The sequence below is a fragment of the Dreissena polymorpha genome, chromosome 11 (assembly GCF_020536995.1).
Source record: "Dreissena polymorpha isolate Duluth1 chromosome 11, UMN_Dpol_1.0, whole genome shotgun sequence".
NCBI lineage: Eukaryota > Metazoa > Mollusca > Bivalvia > Myida > Dreissenidae > Dreissena > Dreissena polymorpha.
The window spans coordinates 55348348-55366854 of NC_068365.1; the positions used below are offsets into that span (position 1 = coordinate 55348348).

The following is an 18507-nucleotide window of genomic DNA, read 5'->3' on the forward strand; positions in this document are numbered from 1 at the left end:
TTTGAAAAAAAATATAAAAATTGACTTTTGACCTTTGACCTTGAAGGATGACCTTCACCTTGAACTTCCACCACTTAAAATGTGCAGCTTCATGAGATACACATGCATGCCAAATATCAAGTTTCTATCTTCAATAATGCAAAAGTTATGGCCAACGTTAAAGTGTTTTTTTCGGACGGACGGACAGACTGACATACACACATACTGACATACTGACCGACAGTTCAACTGCTATATGCCTCCCTACCGGGGCATAAAAATAAACAAATGGCAATAACGCCAAAATAGGGGAGCAGGAGTTATGGTTCTTGGCTTCTGCACATCCCCTTAATGAGATTTGCATACCTTTTAATTTTCAAGTTGACACCTCTTCTAGTTTACAAGATATGCTCCTGACAAAATTGAAGTACAAACATCAACATTTGGCAATAATTCAGGAGCCGTAACTCCACTTATCTAGTGAGATTTGGCTGATTATTGAACTTCGCGTCCATTTTATGCAATTAAACATTTTAATCCTGTCCCACTCAGAAGCGAAGTGAAAAAGGCTATGTGCAAACAGCATAAAACCTCCTGCAAGAAACTTGCAGGCTGTTCAGGTTTTATGCTGTTTGCTGCTTATTAGTATCTTAGGTTTGGAGATGAAGCCTTTAAAACTTGAATCCAGTAAGAGAGGTCTTAAGTTATATTTAACTTTCTAAGGGACTTCAAATACATCAAAATACATATCTAAGTGGTAAAGGGTTAAACATTTTACTGGAAGTAAGATAATACTCAGATGGAAATTGGCACAGTTTTTAGGTGGAAAACAACAAGTGCAGACACACAGACAGACTGACAGAAAACTATATGCCTCTCTTAAGTGGCATAAAACATGTCCCTATCATGACAGCAGCTTAGTAGAAATTAGGTCTCACTTCTATGACACAAATATTCTTTAAATGATGTTAGAATCAATATAATGTTTGCATTATTGTTCTCACACGCCATTAATCAATTCTGACATATTGCAGCATGGCTTTATGCGATAACAACTGCAAAGTTTATTTCCTAAACGTCTGCACTTGAGCTCATTGTTTATTGGACATTTAACTTTGATTAATTTGAAAGTATTTCATAAATCGACACAACATGGAATTTACTACATATTCTGTGAAACCATTGTGATTCGTCAGGCATTAATTTTCGTCTATTTTGTCAGTGGAACAAGTGACAAATTTAAGATCCTAACGAATAATTATGTCCCATGTAAACAAAATTGTTTACAACTTTATTACTCATTGCGTGTATTGTGTTTTTCAAGGGTGTTGACTAATTGGCAATTGGCTTTGTTGTTTCAAGCACTCGTTAACAGTTATTCGATCCCGCTAATCCGCTTATCAAAACAATGAACTTGTTAATGGCATACAATAATAAGGGCCCATTCTATCACCTGATAACAAAAGACTGTATAATTGGCATGTGACAGACAGGACTCCCAAGTGTCCTCCCTTTTCCCCACAATGATTTGTAACACTTGTGAAACCGCAATTTATCGCGAACAAACAAATCAAATATTGACTGATGTATTTATTTTTTCAAAATCAGCAATTTGTGAGTTTAAGTTCTGACTAAATAGTCTTTTTTTTTTAAATGACGAAATTTTGTGCCGACGAAAATAAATGCTTTCACAGTATTTGAAAACTATTCAGAAAGTGCACAAAGAAAATGTTGTCTTTATCATGAAATAAGCTAAGGAACTTGATTACTTTAACCCTTTGCATGCTGGGAAATTTATCGTCTGCTAAAATGTTGTCTGCTGAATTTCTAAAATTCGCATTTTCTTCGATTTTTTTCAAAGAATACTATCAGAATAGCAAACAGTTTGGATCCTGATGAGACGCCACATTCTGTGGCGTCTCATCTGGATCCAAACTGTTTGCAAAGGCCTTCAAAATTCGGTTCCAGCACTGTAAGGGTTAAATGATTCACTTAACAAAATCATTGAGAAGAGCTTTTAGGGTCATATTCACAGATTGATGAATAAACTATTTTCCCAAACTGTGTTGAAGATTGCATAAGGATAAAGGATAGTTCTCATTAACAAGTATATGACAACAATGACACTGAGACAAACATACACTAAAACTTCAGATGACATGTTCAAACATGTACACAAACCTGTGAACAAGTCCCTTAAAATGACGCAGTTCATGCAAAAATAGGTCTTATGCCACGAGCCAGTCTGGTCAGGAGCTACCCTGTCTAATTATGAGACCACAAAACCTTGCTTAACATTATAATGGACAGCGTAGCTCCAGGCAAGACCGTGCACCAGCTGGTCTAAAGCTACCCTGGCAGCATATTGTATAAGCCCCATTTTTGCATTACATGTTTCAACAAATCATGAACATGTATATAACAGAGTGGTATAAAGGTAGTAAGGCCAGTGCTCATAGCGTTGCAACTCCACCACTCACCATTCTCTGAAGCAGTGACTTTACTATTTTTATCGTCAATATTCATGTACTTCAAGGGGTCAAAGACATCATTGCTGAAAGGGTTGTCGTCCGTATGTGCGTGCGTGGAGGCCATGCTATCTGAACGATACTTGTCCAGCCAGGTGAAGGACGAAGGCAGTGCAAATCCTGCATTCTGGGATTGAACTGCAAAGTGCATTGAGGGAAAGCGTACAATATATTGAATACGTCAAGCACTGACAGCAACAGCAGGACAGGTGCTAAGCAATATATTGAATACATACTGTTAAAATGTTTGAAGTTGGAAGTCACCTACATGCAAATAAATGTTGTCAATAAATATAATATGTACTATGCAAATTCCGTTTGCACAGCACTTACATCTCTGTTGTTAATCCTTCTCAGATTAATGTTTGTAATATTTCATGTTCCTTTCACTTTTCACATTATAATTCTATTGTTGGCTATAAGTATGCATTGTGCTATTTTATGCCAGAATAAAGATATGTTATGTTATATTGGTAAATCAGTATATACATTGGGAATAGATCTACAACATTAATGGGAATAACAGTAGTGAGTAATGATCTGTTTTATTCTAATGAATCTACATCTCCAGAAAATTGAACAATCCAAAATTAAGGAAACATACTTAATATCTGCCATATATTTGAAATGTGTTCTACTATCAAGCTAACAATTTGGATTACATATTGTTGATATGTCTTCTGAATTTACAGCCTAGAATTTGTGTACATGTGAATATTTGTTTGGTATATGTTCATATTAGATACACAGAAAACAGGTATGATACTGATCTGAACAAATATCATGAACAATGAAAATTATCACAACATACCATGATACCCCTTTCTTATATCAGGCCATGATTGAGGTAAAAAAGAGTCAGTGCTTTAAAAAGACTGATACATTAGTGTGTGCAAATATATACAACAGCACTACATGTATAGGAAAAGAAATCAAATACTAAACTTACTAGCAATCTTATTTTTCAGCTCTGACACAAATTGTGATCCCTCAGTTCCCGACTTCAGGTCAAACAGGTATTTCATCCCTTCCCACTGCAGGCCCAGTAATATACCTGCAGTGAAACAAACAAGGCCCAGTAATATACCTGCAGTGAAACAAACAAGGCCCAGTAATATACCTGCAGTGAAACAAACAAGGCCCAGTAATATACCTGCAGTGAAACAAACATGGCCCAGTAATATACCTGCAGTGAAACAAACAAGGCCCAGTAATATACCTGCAGTGAAACAAACAAGGCCCAGTAATATACCTACAGTGAAACAAACAAGGCCCAGTAATATACCTGCAGTGAAACAAACAACACTCTCAGTTCAGGAATTGTTATTTTTTAAATAGGTTTTATGTTCAAAAGTGTTCAAGAAGGTTTGGACTTAAAATTTAATACAATTGAGCAGGTCTCAGGAAAAACAGGGCTTAACGATTCAAGTTGTGCCCACAATTAGCCTGTGCAGTCTGGACTTTGCACAGACTATTAAGGGACAAAAATGTATGCCAAGACTGGATATTTGTTAAGAAGAGACTTTCTTTAAATAAAAAATTCTATAAATGAGGAAATTGTTGACAATGTAAAGACAGATACCAGCTCAATTAACAGAAATAATTTACATAATATACATGTATTAAATGTATCAATAACAAGGAACATCACATTTACCTTCATTTTTTTTTAGATTTAATTTAAGTATAATTTCCAAAGATAATTCAATATTTTCATTATAAATATTCCCAAATAGATGCCCTGCCCACTATAAACATAAATCAATGAAAAGGCTCGGTGACATTCAGAACAAGCGGGTAAGTCGCAAATTTGAAATAAGCTTTAGAACATTATCTGTGTTACATCAAAATAATAACAGTGTCATGGAAAAATGGGTCTTATGCTCTATGCAACCAGCGTACCTCCAGAACAGCCTGTGCAGCCATTCAGTCTTATCATAAGCTACTCTGTCTGCTATAGCTATAAAGTCACACAAGGTTTTATGGCCTTATTAGCGGACAGAGTACATGTAACTCTGACCAGACAGCATGAATGTGAAGGTGGTCTGGAGGTACATGTATGCTGGCTGCATGTTGCATAAGACCCATTTTCTTATTATGTCTTTTATATTATATGGTCATTCTCTCATGCGGTATCAACTATTTTACTTCTCAGCATATTTTTGGTGCACATCTCTGAACAAACAATTTAACAAAGACTATATTTGCAATTTACCTTGAGTTCCAGTCTTTGGAGGCTCTAAAATGAAGAAATAGATATTTCAAAATGAAGCTAGTTTTAAAACTTCACACTAATTTCAGGTTATTCATGTACTTCATTGCAATCGCAATCTGACAAAACTATTCACTACTGTCAAAAGAAAAAATTTAAAATATTTATTCAACATTTTTTATAATAAACAGTCACTGAATGCATCACACCCCTTACAATGCCTTAAAAACTCTGTATTAAACATAAGACACAAATACTCCCTGTAGTAACCTACATCTTTAGGCAGTTGGCCGATAGTACTTTTATATTGTTAACCCTTTACCACTCAGAAACGCACTTGAAGTCCTTTAGAAAATAAAATTAAATTTAAATCCTTTCTTAATATATTCAAGGCTTCATTTCCAACCCTAACATACTGATGAATAGAAAACAGCATAAAACCTGAAAAGTCTGCTAGTTACTCGCAGGCTGTTCTGGTTTAATGCTGTTTGCACATAGCCATTTTCCATTTGCTTCTGAGTGGGAAAAGGTTAAAGGGGCTTTTTCACAGATTTTGGCATGTTTTGAAAATTGTCATTTAATGCTTTCTATTGATAAATGTAATTATTTTCTCTAAAAAGCTCCAGTAAAAAATCAAGAATAAAATTTTAAAAAGAAAAGTAACTCTCATCAGGGCTCGAACCACTGACCCCTGGAGTCCTGGCGTAAAAAGTCTCCTACTTAGACCCCTCGACTATTCTTCCGCATACAATGCACGATGTATTTTATACTATATATAAGTTAGCCTCGTAGTTTCACAAAATATAACAACAACAGAACTCTACAAATTATTCAATCGTTTCGCGTTGCACCGGTTTATAATTTTCAGGCTTTTAAATCGTCAAAACATGCAAATAATGGCTATATTAGAGCATGGTAAATGTTCGGTATTACTGTTTCCTCACAAATATCATAACTAAATCGAAAATTTGCGAATCTGAAACAACTTTTTTAAATTTTGTTAATTTACCAAAACATGAAAAGGCCCCTTTAAATATGACAAGGTTCCAAAACAAAATTCCAATCTGAAACTTCAATGACAAACTTGTCTTGACCATTGAGGTTAATCTGATGGTAATTGGGGAAAACTGCTCACTACGGTATCCAGTTAGTGCCACATGGAATGTCGTCAGTTCACACTTGTGGTCACATGAAAATCAATGCAACCTCAACAATCGCCAATGAAACTTGACGATTACCAACAACATATGAAATTTGAAGACTTTAATCTAATATTGTTTTTAATTTTTTAACTGAAATGTTACATTGGAAATTGAATGTTGCTGGTAGATGTAGTGTGTTGTTCAATGTCATCCTGTGTTTTACTTTGAATACATGGATTCCCCATTTCACAACCTCATTAATACCTGTTATAACTTTCAGCCGGTCATTCACCGGTATCACCTGCTCAAGTCGCAGATCGTCCACAGATAAACACGGCACTTTGCTCACATAGATGAAGATGCTGCAAGGGACAACAGTGACAGCAGTTCAATCGGTTGACAATATTTGTTAATAACCGGATTTAAAAGAATGTGCTGCATATTGACTCATCTAGCCTTTTTAAAAAAAAAAAGAATTAGTTACATAATGTTTTTGAAAAATATTATATAATTATTTGGTTATAATACTGGTTGCTAATGGAGCAAATGTTACTAAAAATCCTTATTCATTTTCAATGGCACATATTTTGGAAAGTTTGCTTTTGCAAAATAAAACTACGAGGCTATTCTACATAGAGAACTATAAATGTGTCCATAGGTGCTGCCACATTCCTCTTTGGTCTGAAAACTCCACTTATATTGAAAAACTAACAAATTTGTTGATTGATTTCAAACTTCATACAGGTCATATGATAACGTGGCTCAATTACAAACTTGACGCGGGTCATATGTTGAGTGTTTATTTTAACGCATGATCAAGGGATATATTCTAGCATTCTGCCCTTTGACTCAGTCATAGCCTAATGGGAAGCATAAACAATGAAGTATATTATATGTCAACTTACGCATTGTCGCCCTGTCTCTCTATGAGGCAGATATGTTTCCTGGTCTTCACTTCATGGTCACTGAGAGCATCTGCATCTACACACTGGTCACTGGTCAAGGAAACCAACTGCAGTCTCAAAGTCTTGAAAAATACTTCACAAATAAGCCTTTCTGTAGGAAAACGTGGTTTGATGCATGTGCCTAAAGTGTCGTTCCAGATTAGCCTGTGTAGTACGAACAGGCTAATCAGGGACGACACTTTCCGGTATTTTTTGTGTAAAGGAAATCTCTCCTTAGCAAAAATCTAGTTAAGGCTGAAAAAGTCTTCCCTGATAAGCGTGTGCAGAATGCACATGCTAATCTGAGGTGACTCTATATGCACATGCATTAAACCCATTTTCTCCAGAGTGATGCTCAAATACAATGTAATTAAATTTCTATAAAAATGATGGGTTACAATTTTGTTTACATTTTGCTTGAAACAGCAGTACTACAGCATGTACATACTCAAGTGTAAATAAAGGATAATTTATGCAATGGCATGACACCGTAGAAACTCATATCTATAGAAGGTTAGGTAAAGGTGTTTGCTACTTGTAAAAAAGCCATTGATGCATATTTGGTAACCATATTCATGTTTTTTTAATAAGCAAAAAAATAGTTGTTTTTTATTCGAGCTGTCCTGATTTTTAATCAGTTCAGATTACAATGATCACATTAAATAACCATAAGACTTAGATCAATGACGGCAACTGGCACTAAGACATAGCTCTAACAGCTTTCTATCTAAACAAAAAAGAAATTCAAAGTTTTTTACTTAATTTGTTCTTCATTTGCAATAATTATTATCGCATTTAAAAAAAGAATTTCAAGCACTAAAATTGTTAATTTCACCTAAAATAGCACTATAATAGGCTAACATAAGTAAAACGCAAATGGGCAGTGAAACATCTCGATCAAAAATTATAATAAGACATCATAAGGATTCATGGTTTTGCAGCTAGCAAGCATTTCAATAAGCGTAAGTTAGTAGCTGTTTAAAGGATATCAGAAGGCAAACAGCATCAGCAACCAACTTCCTCTTCACAAGTTTAAATACTTCAGACGGTGAAGCAGCCATATTCTGAAATAATACAACCACTACACATGAGGACATTGATGTGTGCTACACTTACCATTGCTAAACTTCATATCATCCTTAACCTTTACATTTGACGATGTTTTCTTACTATGTTTGTTATCACAGACAGGCCATGTTGATTTTGTTTACCTTTTTATTGACGGATTTTGATCAGTAAATAAATAATAATGGTTCCCACAAGAATTCATTTAAGAATCTTAACAAACTAAAACATAGTGTATTACCACTAATTAGTCATTCAAAACAGTGAAAGGCACAATCCTCAAAGGCCTGTACTGGGAAGTTTTGAACCTGGCTTGCTTAGATTCTCCATTTCATATACCGTAGAAGGCTTTTTAATATATGGAAGCGTTCAACATATACAGGCTGGTAACATAAACAGGCTGGTAACATAAACAGGCTTGAAACATATACAGGCTTGAAACATGTGCAGGCTTGCAACTAATACAGGCTTGCAACTAATACAGGCTTGTAACATATACAGGCTTGTAACATATACAGGCTTGTAACATATACAGACTTGTAACATATACAAGCTAGTAACATGTGCAGGCTTGCAACTTATACATCTTTGCAACTTATACAGGCTGGTAACATATACAGGCTTGTAACATAACCACTTAACAGACTGGTAGATTAGCAGGCTAGTAACATATTGTCTACTGAATGTAATAAGTCATGTACCTGACATTTTTATACATTTTAACTTTTTTCCATTTTTGTGTTTATTAAGGTGACATACATGTACATCAACTGTTAAAATATTAAGTCAACCTTTTTGGTAAAAATAATGTTTTTATCAAATTTTCAAAATTGACATTACAAACACATGTCATTTTCTGAATGTTAAAAGTAGCGTATTAACAGTTTTTTCGTATTCAATAAGTATTATAATAACACTTGAAAAACAAAACAAAACTCCAAATTGATGATGTTTTTTTTAAAACAATACAAAATTAAGAAAGGAGCAGTTACCATAATTTCAACACTGAAATATTTTGAATGCAAAAAATAACGTAAGTGCTCTTACTGTATTCACAAAATGTCAGTTCCCCTCTAGTTATTACATTCAGTAGACGATATACAGGCTTGTAAAATATATAGGCTTTTTAAATATACAGGCCTGTTATATAACAGGCTTGTAAAATAAACAGACTGGTAGATAAACACGCTTGTAACATACATGTTGTATACAGGCTTGTAACATATTTTTTTTTATTATATACCTGTTTAATGCTTTTAACAAAATACAGGTTGTATCAATCGTTGAAATAAAAAATCCCGTATTACGCTACTCGCTGTTTCCAATTCCGTATTACCATACTAGCCGGACTACTTTGACCCATTTAATGACGTCACATTACGAGCACCGAAAATAGAATATTTTTATATTACGAAATATATTACGTAGTACATCGTGTGACGTCATTTCTGTGACTAAACACAATAGTTTTATCTAAACTCTATGGAATTTAAGGACCTGTCGGACGTGTTGATTTTTAACAGTAAACTATTTGTTAAAAACATTGAACGAATTCAAAACGTATTTTGGAGTGCGTGTTTATCATGCATAAATGTATATTTCGATAGGAATACAATAAAATAGTGTGGTTTAAACTAAGTTTCGATAAAGACATGGAAGATAGCAGTGGAAGTGCATATTGTTTCAACGTTTTTTTTTATAAACATCGGATTAAAGTTGTCAACTTAATTATTATAAATATTGGATTAACGATGGCATTAAGGTAAGCGTGTCGGAAACCTGTGTTTTTCCGGTTCGAATGTTTACATGTTAATTTACATTAACTGTATTCATACGCATCTTAAATAAACTATGGCGTACCGTTTTAGTCATTGTTTTGTCAGTTTTGTTAAAGTAAAAAATACAATTGTTAACTGTTTTCTTTAGTTGCTGTATATAATAAAAGGAATATTACGCTAGTCAATTGTTCCAAGAGTTTGTATCACTCTCGTGGCTTGTGCTATTTCGCATCACACTTGAGGCTCCGCCTCTCGTGTGATACGTCATCACACAAGCCACTCTAGTGATACGAACTCTTGGAACAATTGACTAGCATAATATTCCGTATATATATGCTTGCTAAATATACAGGCCTGTTTTATATATATATATAAGGCTTTCTAAATATACACTATATATAATACAGGCCTATTATATAACAGGCTTGTTAAATAAACAGATTGGTAAATAAACAGGCTAGTAACATATATAGGCTTGCTAAATATACAGGCTTGTAACATACACAGGCTAGCAACATATACAGGCTAGTAATATAAAACGGACTTGTAACATGTACAGGCTTGGTTGTTCAAACTGCTTATTTCCATGAATTTTAATACAGATTCACCATGAGTTATGAGCATTTATTTCTAATTTCTACTTGCAGGCCAAATAACAGAATGCAACTTTCAAAGGATATTCTTAGTCAGCAATATTGATCAACTCACAGGTCCTAGCTGTTGACCGAAACAAAAAAGGCCATCCTTAAAAAAATCAATTTTGAGCCAAGTTTTATTAAGATTGTGCAATAAATGTAGCAACTTAATTAAGTCTTCCCAAGTTTCTTTTACTTTAATTAGACCTTGTTTTTAACTTCAGATGACCAAGTTTGGAACTTGGTTGAGATATCATTTTGACAAATGTTAATACAAAGTTCCACAAAGATTGGGAAATATATGAAGCCTCTTCAGTATTGACAAGCATTTTTGTTTTATTTGACCATGTGACCAAGTTTTGACATCCTGTGAACCAGTTTTAACTAATGCTGAGATATCATTGGGACAAATGTTCTGACCAAGTTGCATGAAGTTAAGGCAATTAAGGTGGCCTATAAAGCGTTCACAAACTTATTCTTTAATTAGATCTAGTATTACAGGGCTCGAATTTAACTTTTTTTTCTACTTGCAAAAAATTGCGAGCAGCTTTAATACCAACTCGCAAAATCAAAAACATTCTCACAAATTTTGATGGAAACATAAAAAACCTTGGACATTAGTTTAGTACTATTTAAACAAAATAAAATTACTTAACATGTATACAAAACACATTTTATTTCTGCAACCATACAAAGATATCAGTTCCTTGGACCATAAGGGCCCACATCAGGTTGATTGACCATCTTCATCTACAACAAGTTTTAGTCTTATTTTAAGTTATTTTTCCCACTAATTCACTGTTTTCATAGAAGGATTTAAAATCCGTTTTTTCTAAATAAACGGTTAACTTTGCTTTATTTTGTTGTATTATGTATATTTTGCGTTATTTCCGTCTGTGGGAATAAAGTGACAAGTTATTTTTCGCTTCAATGAACATGTGTGAATAGTTGACTGTTTCACTTCCTTTGTACCAATACCATCCGCGTATCTGTATATACCAGTCTACATACAAGGTGCGCGCTTACGCATAAGGGTACTTGGGCGTTCTATAAATTGACCTAAGATTTAGCGATCATGACGTCGAGCAGCATTATACCTACTAATTTCTTTTCACTATTTATTTACTCGCAAAAAAAATACTAGTGGCTTAAAACTTAACTCGCAATCGATTTTTTTTTACTCGCATTTTGCCAGTGAACGAGTGTTAATTTCGAGCCCTGCAGTAACCTTCTTTTGTATGTGGTTTCTGTAGTGTTAACAAGGCAAATGTTGTCAACACACCCAAGACAAAAGGGGATCATAAAAGCACAGTTGGTAAGCGGATGGCTTTGATAATAATTAGTGAAAAAATCAGTTTGAATGAAAAATAATCATACTATAACAAAAAATCAACTTCTCTGAAAAAAAACATTCACTATCAAATATGTATATAACAAGGTATTCAACTCAAAATAAACCAAAAATAGAGTGCATTGAACAGCCATTACTTCATAAATTGTGCAGCAATTTCCATGAACTCAGTCTTATTAAACGCAAAAATGAATTTCATTTCTGGCAATGTACATAAATTGCCATATTACACAATTGCTGGGTCAAATTTTGAGAAATAACACAATACACAACTCGCATTACCTACTCGTCGACAGTACTCTGCTGTGTGTTTTCGTTTATATTACACATCATACTATTTTGTTCCGTCACTAAAATTTATTACAGAACCAGCTTTCTGTACCTTATTTTCATTCAATTGATTACGCAACTTATGACATATCTCATGTGACGTAATTTCTGTGACGAAACACAGTTTTAGCTAGACTCTCTGGATTTTAGGGACAACAATTCTGTTGTTGAGGATTTTAATTTAACATCAAACAAATCCTAAACGTAATTCTAATTATGTGTTTGTCATGCATAATTAGGAATACATTTTTTGCAATCGCTCTGACACGTCATTCGATTTCGTAAATCGTATGTTTGGTGAAAGTGGTTAGCATTCGATACAATCGGTTAAAAAAGTGTGGTTTTATTAAAATCAATATAGAATTACAGATGGAATAACAAAAAGAAATGGAATAGCACATTGTTGTTATTTTCCAACTATAAGCATGGTATTTAAGTTGTCGAGGTAAGTGTGTCTTTTACTATAAATTTTGCTGTTTGATGAATCCTGTTAAAGCTCAAATAGAGGCATATATCTAATTAACAGGACAGTTTCAGTTTCAAACAATATTTGTATTATCCAAATTGTGTGCTACGTGTCGTTATAATTATGTTTGATTCTTTCATTGAGTTCTGGTTAATGTTATTGATCACCGTTGGCAGAAACTGAATATGGATGCCATTTTATTCAGTTGAAGCCACGTGATCAAATTCTTTTCTTTATTAGCTAAGTTTTAAAGGGGGCCGATATAAATTATACTGGCCCGCTAGATACGAATAACAGCCCACTCGCAACAGCATTTTGTTACTATTTATAGTAACGATATGTAATATTGTGTCGTATACCACCTGAGGTAAAAAAATGTATATCAAACAAATTAAAAGCTGATCAATACATATTGAAGTTTCACATAAATTAACATTTGTTTCCAAGCAATTTTCTGAAAATAGTTTGTAAATATTGCATCAATCTAAATTTAGATCAAATTAAAGACAGGTTGAATATGAAAAGTGCTCTATGCACGCACATCGCGTTACATGATTTACATAATTATGTTTTCTGTCCCAATTGGATGTCAAAATGTAGCATTCCAAAAATTTAATTAATGGTGTCACAGGCATGGGCATAGAGAGCCGGTTAGTTTACTTTGGACAATATAAAACATTTATGTTCATGAAATTCAACACACATATCGTTGATAGTGGCCGGAAATATGGAGTTTTTTTAAGTATTATACTGACTTCCTACAAAAGTTAAGGTGGAATGATTGATCATTTTACATTTCCTGGCAGGACAATCCTGATTTTTGGTAACATGTTCCCAGAATATTTTTTTTAATGTCTCAATTTGGAACTGAACAATTCTGGCATGTATGGTTTAAACATTGTGTGGATTCAAATTCCAACTGTAAAAATGGCTCACACTCCAACAATTATTAGTTGAATATTAAAAATATGAATAGTTCATTGTAGTTCCAATCTAGCATTCCTGATATCAAAATCTAATCTAGCAGTGAAAAACAAACTTTGCCTCTGATAAGATAAGATAAGATTTATTTTGAGTCGGCAAGACATAAATAGACAACATAAGCCATTAAGGCTTTTGAACCGACTATATAAACATGTGTATAAATGTAACAAGTATAAAACAGCTGCAATATGAAAATAAAATATAGCAAAAGTTAAGTTAATAGATATGATATGCATGCTAATAACTTAACGAAATCACAGTATTACATTCTACTAGTTTTCATACTATTTAAAGAAATATTGTGCAGGAGGCCGCTGATCTTGATCTATAAGTAGATCAAAAAATGAAAAATAAAAAATAAAAAACTGCCGTAAAAAATTGTGAGTTTAAAGACTAAGAAGAAACCAAACACAAAATGAGCTAAGAAAGTGGGTAAACACGGGGTATCAAATTGTAACAGATTCTAATTGAACTGGTCAGCAGCTTCTTCACAAATAAAAGATTGCAAGTACACATAAGCACATAAAAAACTGACAAGTACACATAAGCATATACAAACTGACAAGCACAGCAAGTACATATAAGCACATAAAAAAAACTGACAAGTACACATAAGCATATACAAACTGACAAGCTCAGCAAGTACATATAAGCACATATAAAACTGACAAGCACAGCAAGTATATATAAGCCCATATTAAAACGGACATTCACAGCAGACCCAAGGTAGTTATAGATTTAAGGTAAAAGCAGATTTCATGCTAAACAAAATAATAGTGAAATATGTTCATGGTAAAAATGTTCATGGACTGGCATAAAGCACATAAAGACTGACAAGCAAGGCAAGCTTTGGGTCGTATTAGAATTTAGAATTTAAGTAAACAGATTACGTAACAAATAAAAAAATAGTAATGAAAAGTGAATAATGTTTATTTGACTGTCACTGGTGTCATGCAACTGGCTCTAAACATACAACATTAATGCGTACATGTATACACATAGACGGGTACACAAATAGGCCTAAGCATTTCAGCACAAACAACAAGCAGTACAGAATATTTATAGACAATAGAAATCAACAGGGTAATGTTTAAACATGCAATACAAAAAGCACAAAAAGAGCGCAAAAAGCACAAAATAAGCACAAAAATAAGCACAATAAACATGAAAAAGAAGGGCACAGAAACTAGAAACTACTTATTTTGCAGTATGCTGTACCTGTGCTGTGGCCCTGTCCCAGGAACAAGAACAACATTTACAGACATTTCCATTCCAAGACTGAATAAGATTTTTGAATAGACCAGTTGAATGTTATTGTTTACATTCGGGATTTTCCACGCATGCGCACTGACTGGTTGGCAAAAAACACTGGTTACAGTAACGTAAAACATGTATACATGTCGTTTGTTTAGTCAATAAAACGATACAAAAATCCGAAATAAACATAGCATTAAAACTCTTCAATAATATTGCAAAAATATAACATTTAATACCAATAAATGTATATTCATAAATATAATTTCCTCTGTATAAAAATACGAATAAGTTATTACCGGCAGATTAAACGTGGTCGGAAGACTAAAAACTGGCAATCCCACAAAACAAAACATAAACAATTCTTTCGTATTCTTTGTGATAGTAAGATTTTGATAATTTATATTTCAAAGATAATAACACATACATTAATTTGATTATAATTATAAGTGGTGTAGATAGTGTTATTGTTCATAAGCAAACGATAGTGTAAGAGGTGCATTTAATCAATTATAAAACGATGCCTTAAAAGCGGAATACATTACAATTTGTAAATATTGTATTTATTTAATTTTCCATTGAATGAACTATTGTTTCGTTTCCATCGAATGACATTATCATAAAGTTTAGCATACATATGAAAAACAAAAACTGCATATTATGCAAATTGAACTGTCTTTGCGTGCACTCTCTTCACTAGCGATAAGGAGTGATAACAATCTAGCATTTTATGATAAATAAATCTATATATAAATATATATTACGCAAGTATTTTTTTACGTATTTTTTTACCCTTTTGTTGCTTGTTATCATGATGTCGTTTCGTACACTGTAGTAACGTACAATCATAACACGTAATAGCCGAGTTTACATTTGCCGGTACTCGTTAAAGACGTTAATTAGGTAGCAGTGAAATTGCACAATATTTTTAATTTATAGTTATTAAACAGTGTATTATTATGATTAAACTGGCTAATATATACACTAGTTACTGCAAATCCATTTCGGACAAATATCTTCATTTTTTTAAATATGTTAACATATTTTATTAAAGCAACTGTTTCGTATTTTGGCTTTACAATTTTACTTAGATGATCGCTCAATATGCCAAGTGATGACATGGAGGTATCATAAATGATGTTTAATTACCAGACACTTGTATGCCACATGTGGTTTATGCAGGGACCCAAATAGGTCCCTGGATTTGTGACACCATGTGTTCTTTGTAAATGTTTGGACAGTATCCGATCATAACGAGATAATCGGTTTATGATAAACAAAGGTGCAATAAAACACCCGGTTAAAAAGGCTGAAACAAAGAGTGTCAAAATTGGTGTGAATAATTAAATATAAACAATTACATTTATGAAAAAAGTTCATTTAATGTGTAACAAGGTAAGGTTTTAAAAGGCATAAATGTTCGAATAAGTTACTATATGTTGCATACATAAAGTCGATCTTTTTGCTTTTTGATTACATTCTTATTTGTGTTCATTAAATTTTATATATTCTGAAAGAATTTAAATATATGAGAATGTTAAATCTTAAAATGGTCTCGAAGATGTGCCAAAAAGAGATTTTTATGGTAACCACATATACCAATCTCGTATAGTGTTCCACTCCCGAGTTCGTTTATAGTAAAAAACTAACAATAACAACAATATTATCGTTCCAAAAATGCATTTCCTTGCACGCTTATGTTTTATTCAGACAAAGTTAGTAAAATTATATTTGATATAGTGCATGATTATCAATAAAAACGACGATTATTTCAACCTTCTCTATATGCGCTTATATGAATTTCACCTCTTTTTGCCAACCAGTGGGCGGAGTCTAATATTTGCAGGTGTGCGTGACGTCACTCGTCAACTGGTCTATTGATTATAATTTATGTTGGCTCTAAATTCTTCTGGGAGGGAATTCCACAGCACAGGGGCAGCATACCTGAAAGACTGCTTACCATAGGTTGAAGTTTTTACTCTAAGAATCTGTAAAATACAGTCGATTGGTGTATAGCGGATTTTAGTTAGTAACGGATAGCTTAAACGTTTTTTGCAAAATACTTTTATTTATGTTAAGATTTATAGTTTTCTATTAATTGAATACAAATAGCCTTTCATTGTTAAGTCGATTAATGTTTTTGTTGATGTGTGTCAATGTTTACAACTGTTTCTTTTTTCGAAAGCAAAACAAGGTCACGTTATGTACGCACCGTTTTTGTGACGACAGGAAAAGTGCAGATGAATGGTTTCTTGAATTTTGCAGATTTTGTTTGGTAAACATAATGTTCATTAATGTAATATTTTAGTATTATGTGTCCTTTACAAAAGTAAGAATGCTCAGAAACCAAATTGATGCGTACCATATAAAATAAGCATGAAAGCTGCAACTCGGGATTTAGTGAATAACGGACATGTGGTGACCCATATTCAGGAATGTGGGGATTGACTCAAAATAAATATAAACCCAATTGAAGTTGTCCAATACACATGTGGTAAGCCTGTGGCTATGATATTAATAAGTAAAAACATCATTTTTAATGAAAAATAATCAAATTATAACGAAAAATCGATTTCTCTGAAAACATATTTTCCGCAATCAAATCTATATATAGATTCAACTCAAAATGACCGAAATATAGGGTGCATCGCTTTGAACAGCAATTACTTTATCAATTGTGCAGCGATTTCCCTGAATTTGGTCTTATTAAACGCAAAAATGAATTTCCTTTCTGGAAATGTACATATATTGCAATTATTTTTAACAAATGCTTTGTCAAATTTCAAGAAATAACACGATACACATGTAATCCGATAAAGACCTAAGCGATCCGGTAATGGCTGATTCAGTGTACCATGAAATTCGCGTTGTAAACAAATAATATTTTTCGGAAATTTAAAACCACTGGCATGTTTCAATAGGAAAGACATGTGTCTATCTAGGTTTAATGGTTAAATTACTGAATGCATGGTGTTTACGTTGAAATGAGACTCGAAGTCCTTAGCTATCCGTTATACACCAATTGACTGTATTTGAATATCTAAAATTTATTGACGAATTTCTTTTTACAACTAAGTTAGTTTGTACTACAGGCGCAAGCCAGTTAAGAATTTTGTAGGTTTCAATAGCCATTCTTTACATATTCTTCTAATATAAAGAGATGGAATTTTAACTTTTTCAAGTTTTTGAAGCAAATCATGGTAAGATGAAGAAAAATCATTGTAAACAAATCTAAGTGCCTTTTCTTGCAGTCTTTCCATTTTCTTTGTATTGTTTTCAGAACAGAAATGCCAGGCCATTGGGCAAAAATTGAAATTGGATAATATAAAAGTATGAAAAACTGTCGATTTATTTTAATAAAATAAAATTTGGAATTTACTTCTCGTCGCGAAAACATGTTGCATTTAGAAATTATTCTGTAGAATGAATTTAAATGAACTTAACTTGTCATGCATAAATACAATGATGTTTTTATATGTGTAAATATAAGTCATTTTGATTATAGTATCTATTTAAACCTGTTATTGAAGACACTATTCAGAAACACAATCAAACCATTCGAAATTCTGACATGTAGCCCGTGATTCGAATTAAATAAGACTATATAAATTAATAATGGTTTTCTTTTGCAATATCTATCGCTATTGATAGTTTTATACGTTATATTACACGTTAATATTAAAACAACATTATTATTTTATAATAGTTCGTATACAAATCTATTCTAGCTTTTCATACGTGCATCATGAAAACCAAGGAAACCAAAAAGTAGTGTTTTATTTTCCAAATCGTTACTCAGAATGACCTTTTAACAACAAGTTTGGAATGAAAAGGTTTTG

At 33.0% G+C, this 18507-nt stretch overlaps 1 protein-coding gene across 5 annotated transcripts in view; it reads right to left on the reverse strand.

Moving 5' to 3' along the window:
• Positions 1-18251, reverse strand: part of LOC127851899 (inositol polyphosphate 5-phosphatase OCRL-like) — a 71418-nt gene extending 53167 nt beyond the window's left edge. For 2 of the 5 annotated variants that reach the window (XM_052385859.1, XM_052385857.1), the window contains exons 1-8: positions 18187-18248; positions 16629-16656; positions 7798-7869; positions 6767-6852; positions 6126-6223; positions 4723-4746; positions 3457-3561; positions 2460-2645 (exon numbers count right to left, since the gene is read on the reverse strand). In XM_052385859.1, coding sequence (XP_052241819.1) covers positions 2460-2645; positions 3457-3561; positions 4723-4746; positions 6126-6223; positions 6767-6852; positions 7798-7869; positions 16629-16631 — 574 coding nt within the window. In that variant the 5' untranslated portion in view covers positions 16632-16656; positions 18187-18248. Of the gene's footprint in view, positions 1-2459; positions 2646-3456; positions 3562-4722; positions 4747-6125; positions 6224-6766; positions 6853-7797; positions 7870-16628; positions 16657-16880; positions 17307-18186 lie in introns of those variants that run through there. The other 3 variants (XM_052385858.1, XM_052385860.1, XM_052385861.1) reach the window with 3 other exon arrangements.
• Positions 18252-18507: the final 256 nt, after the last annotated feature.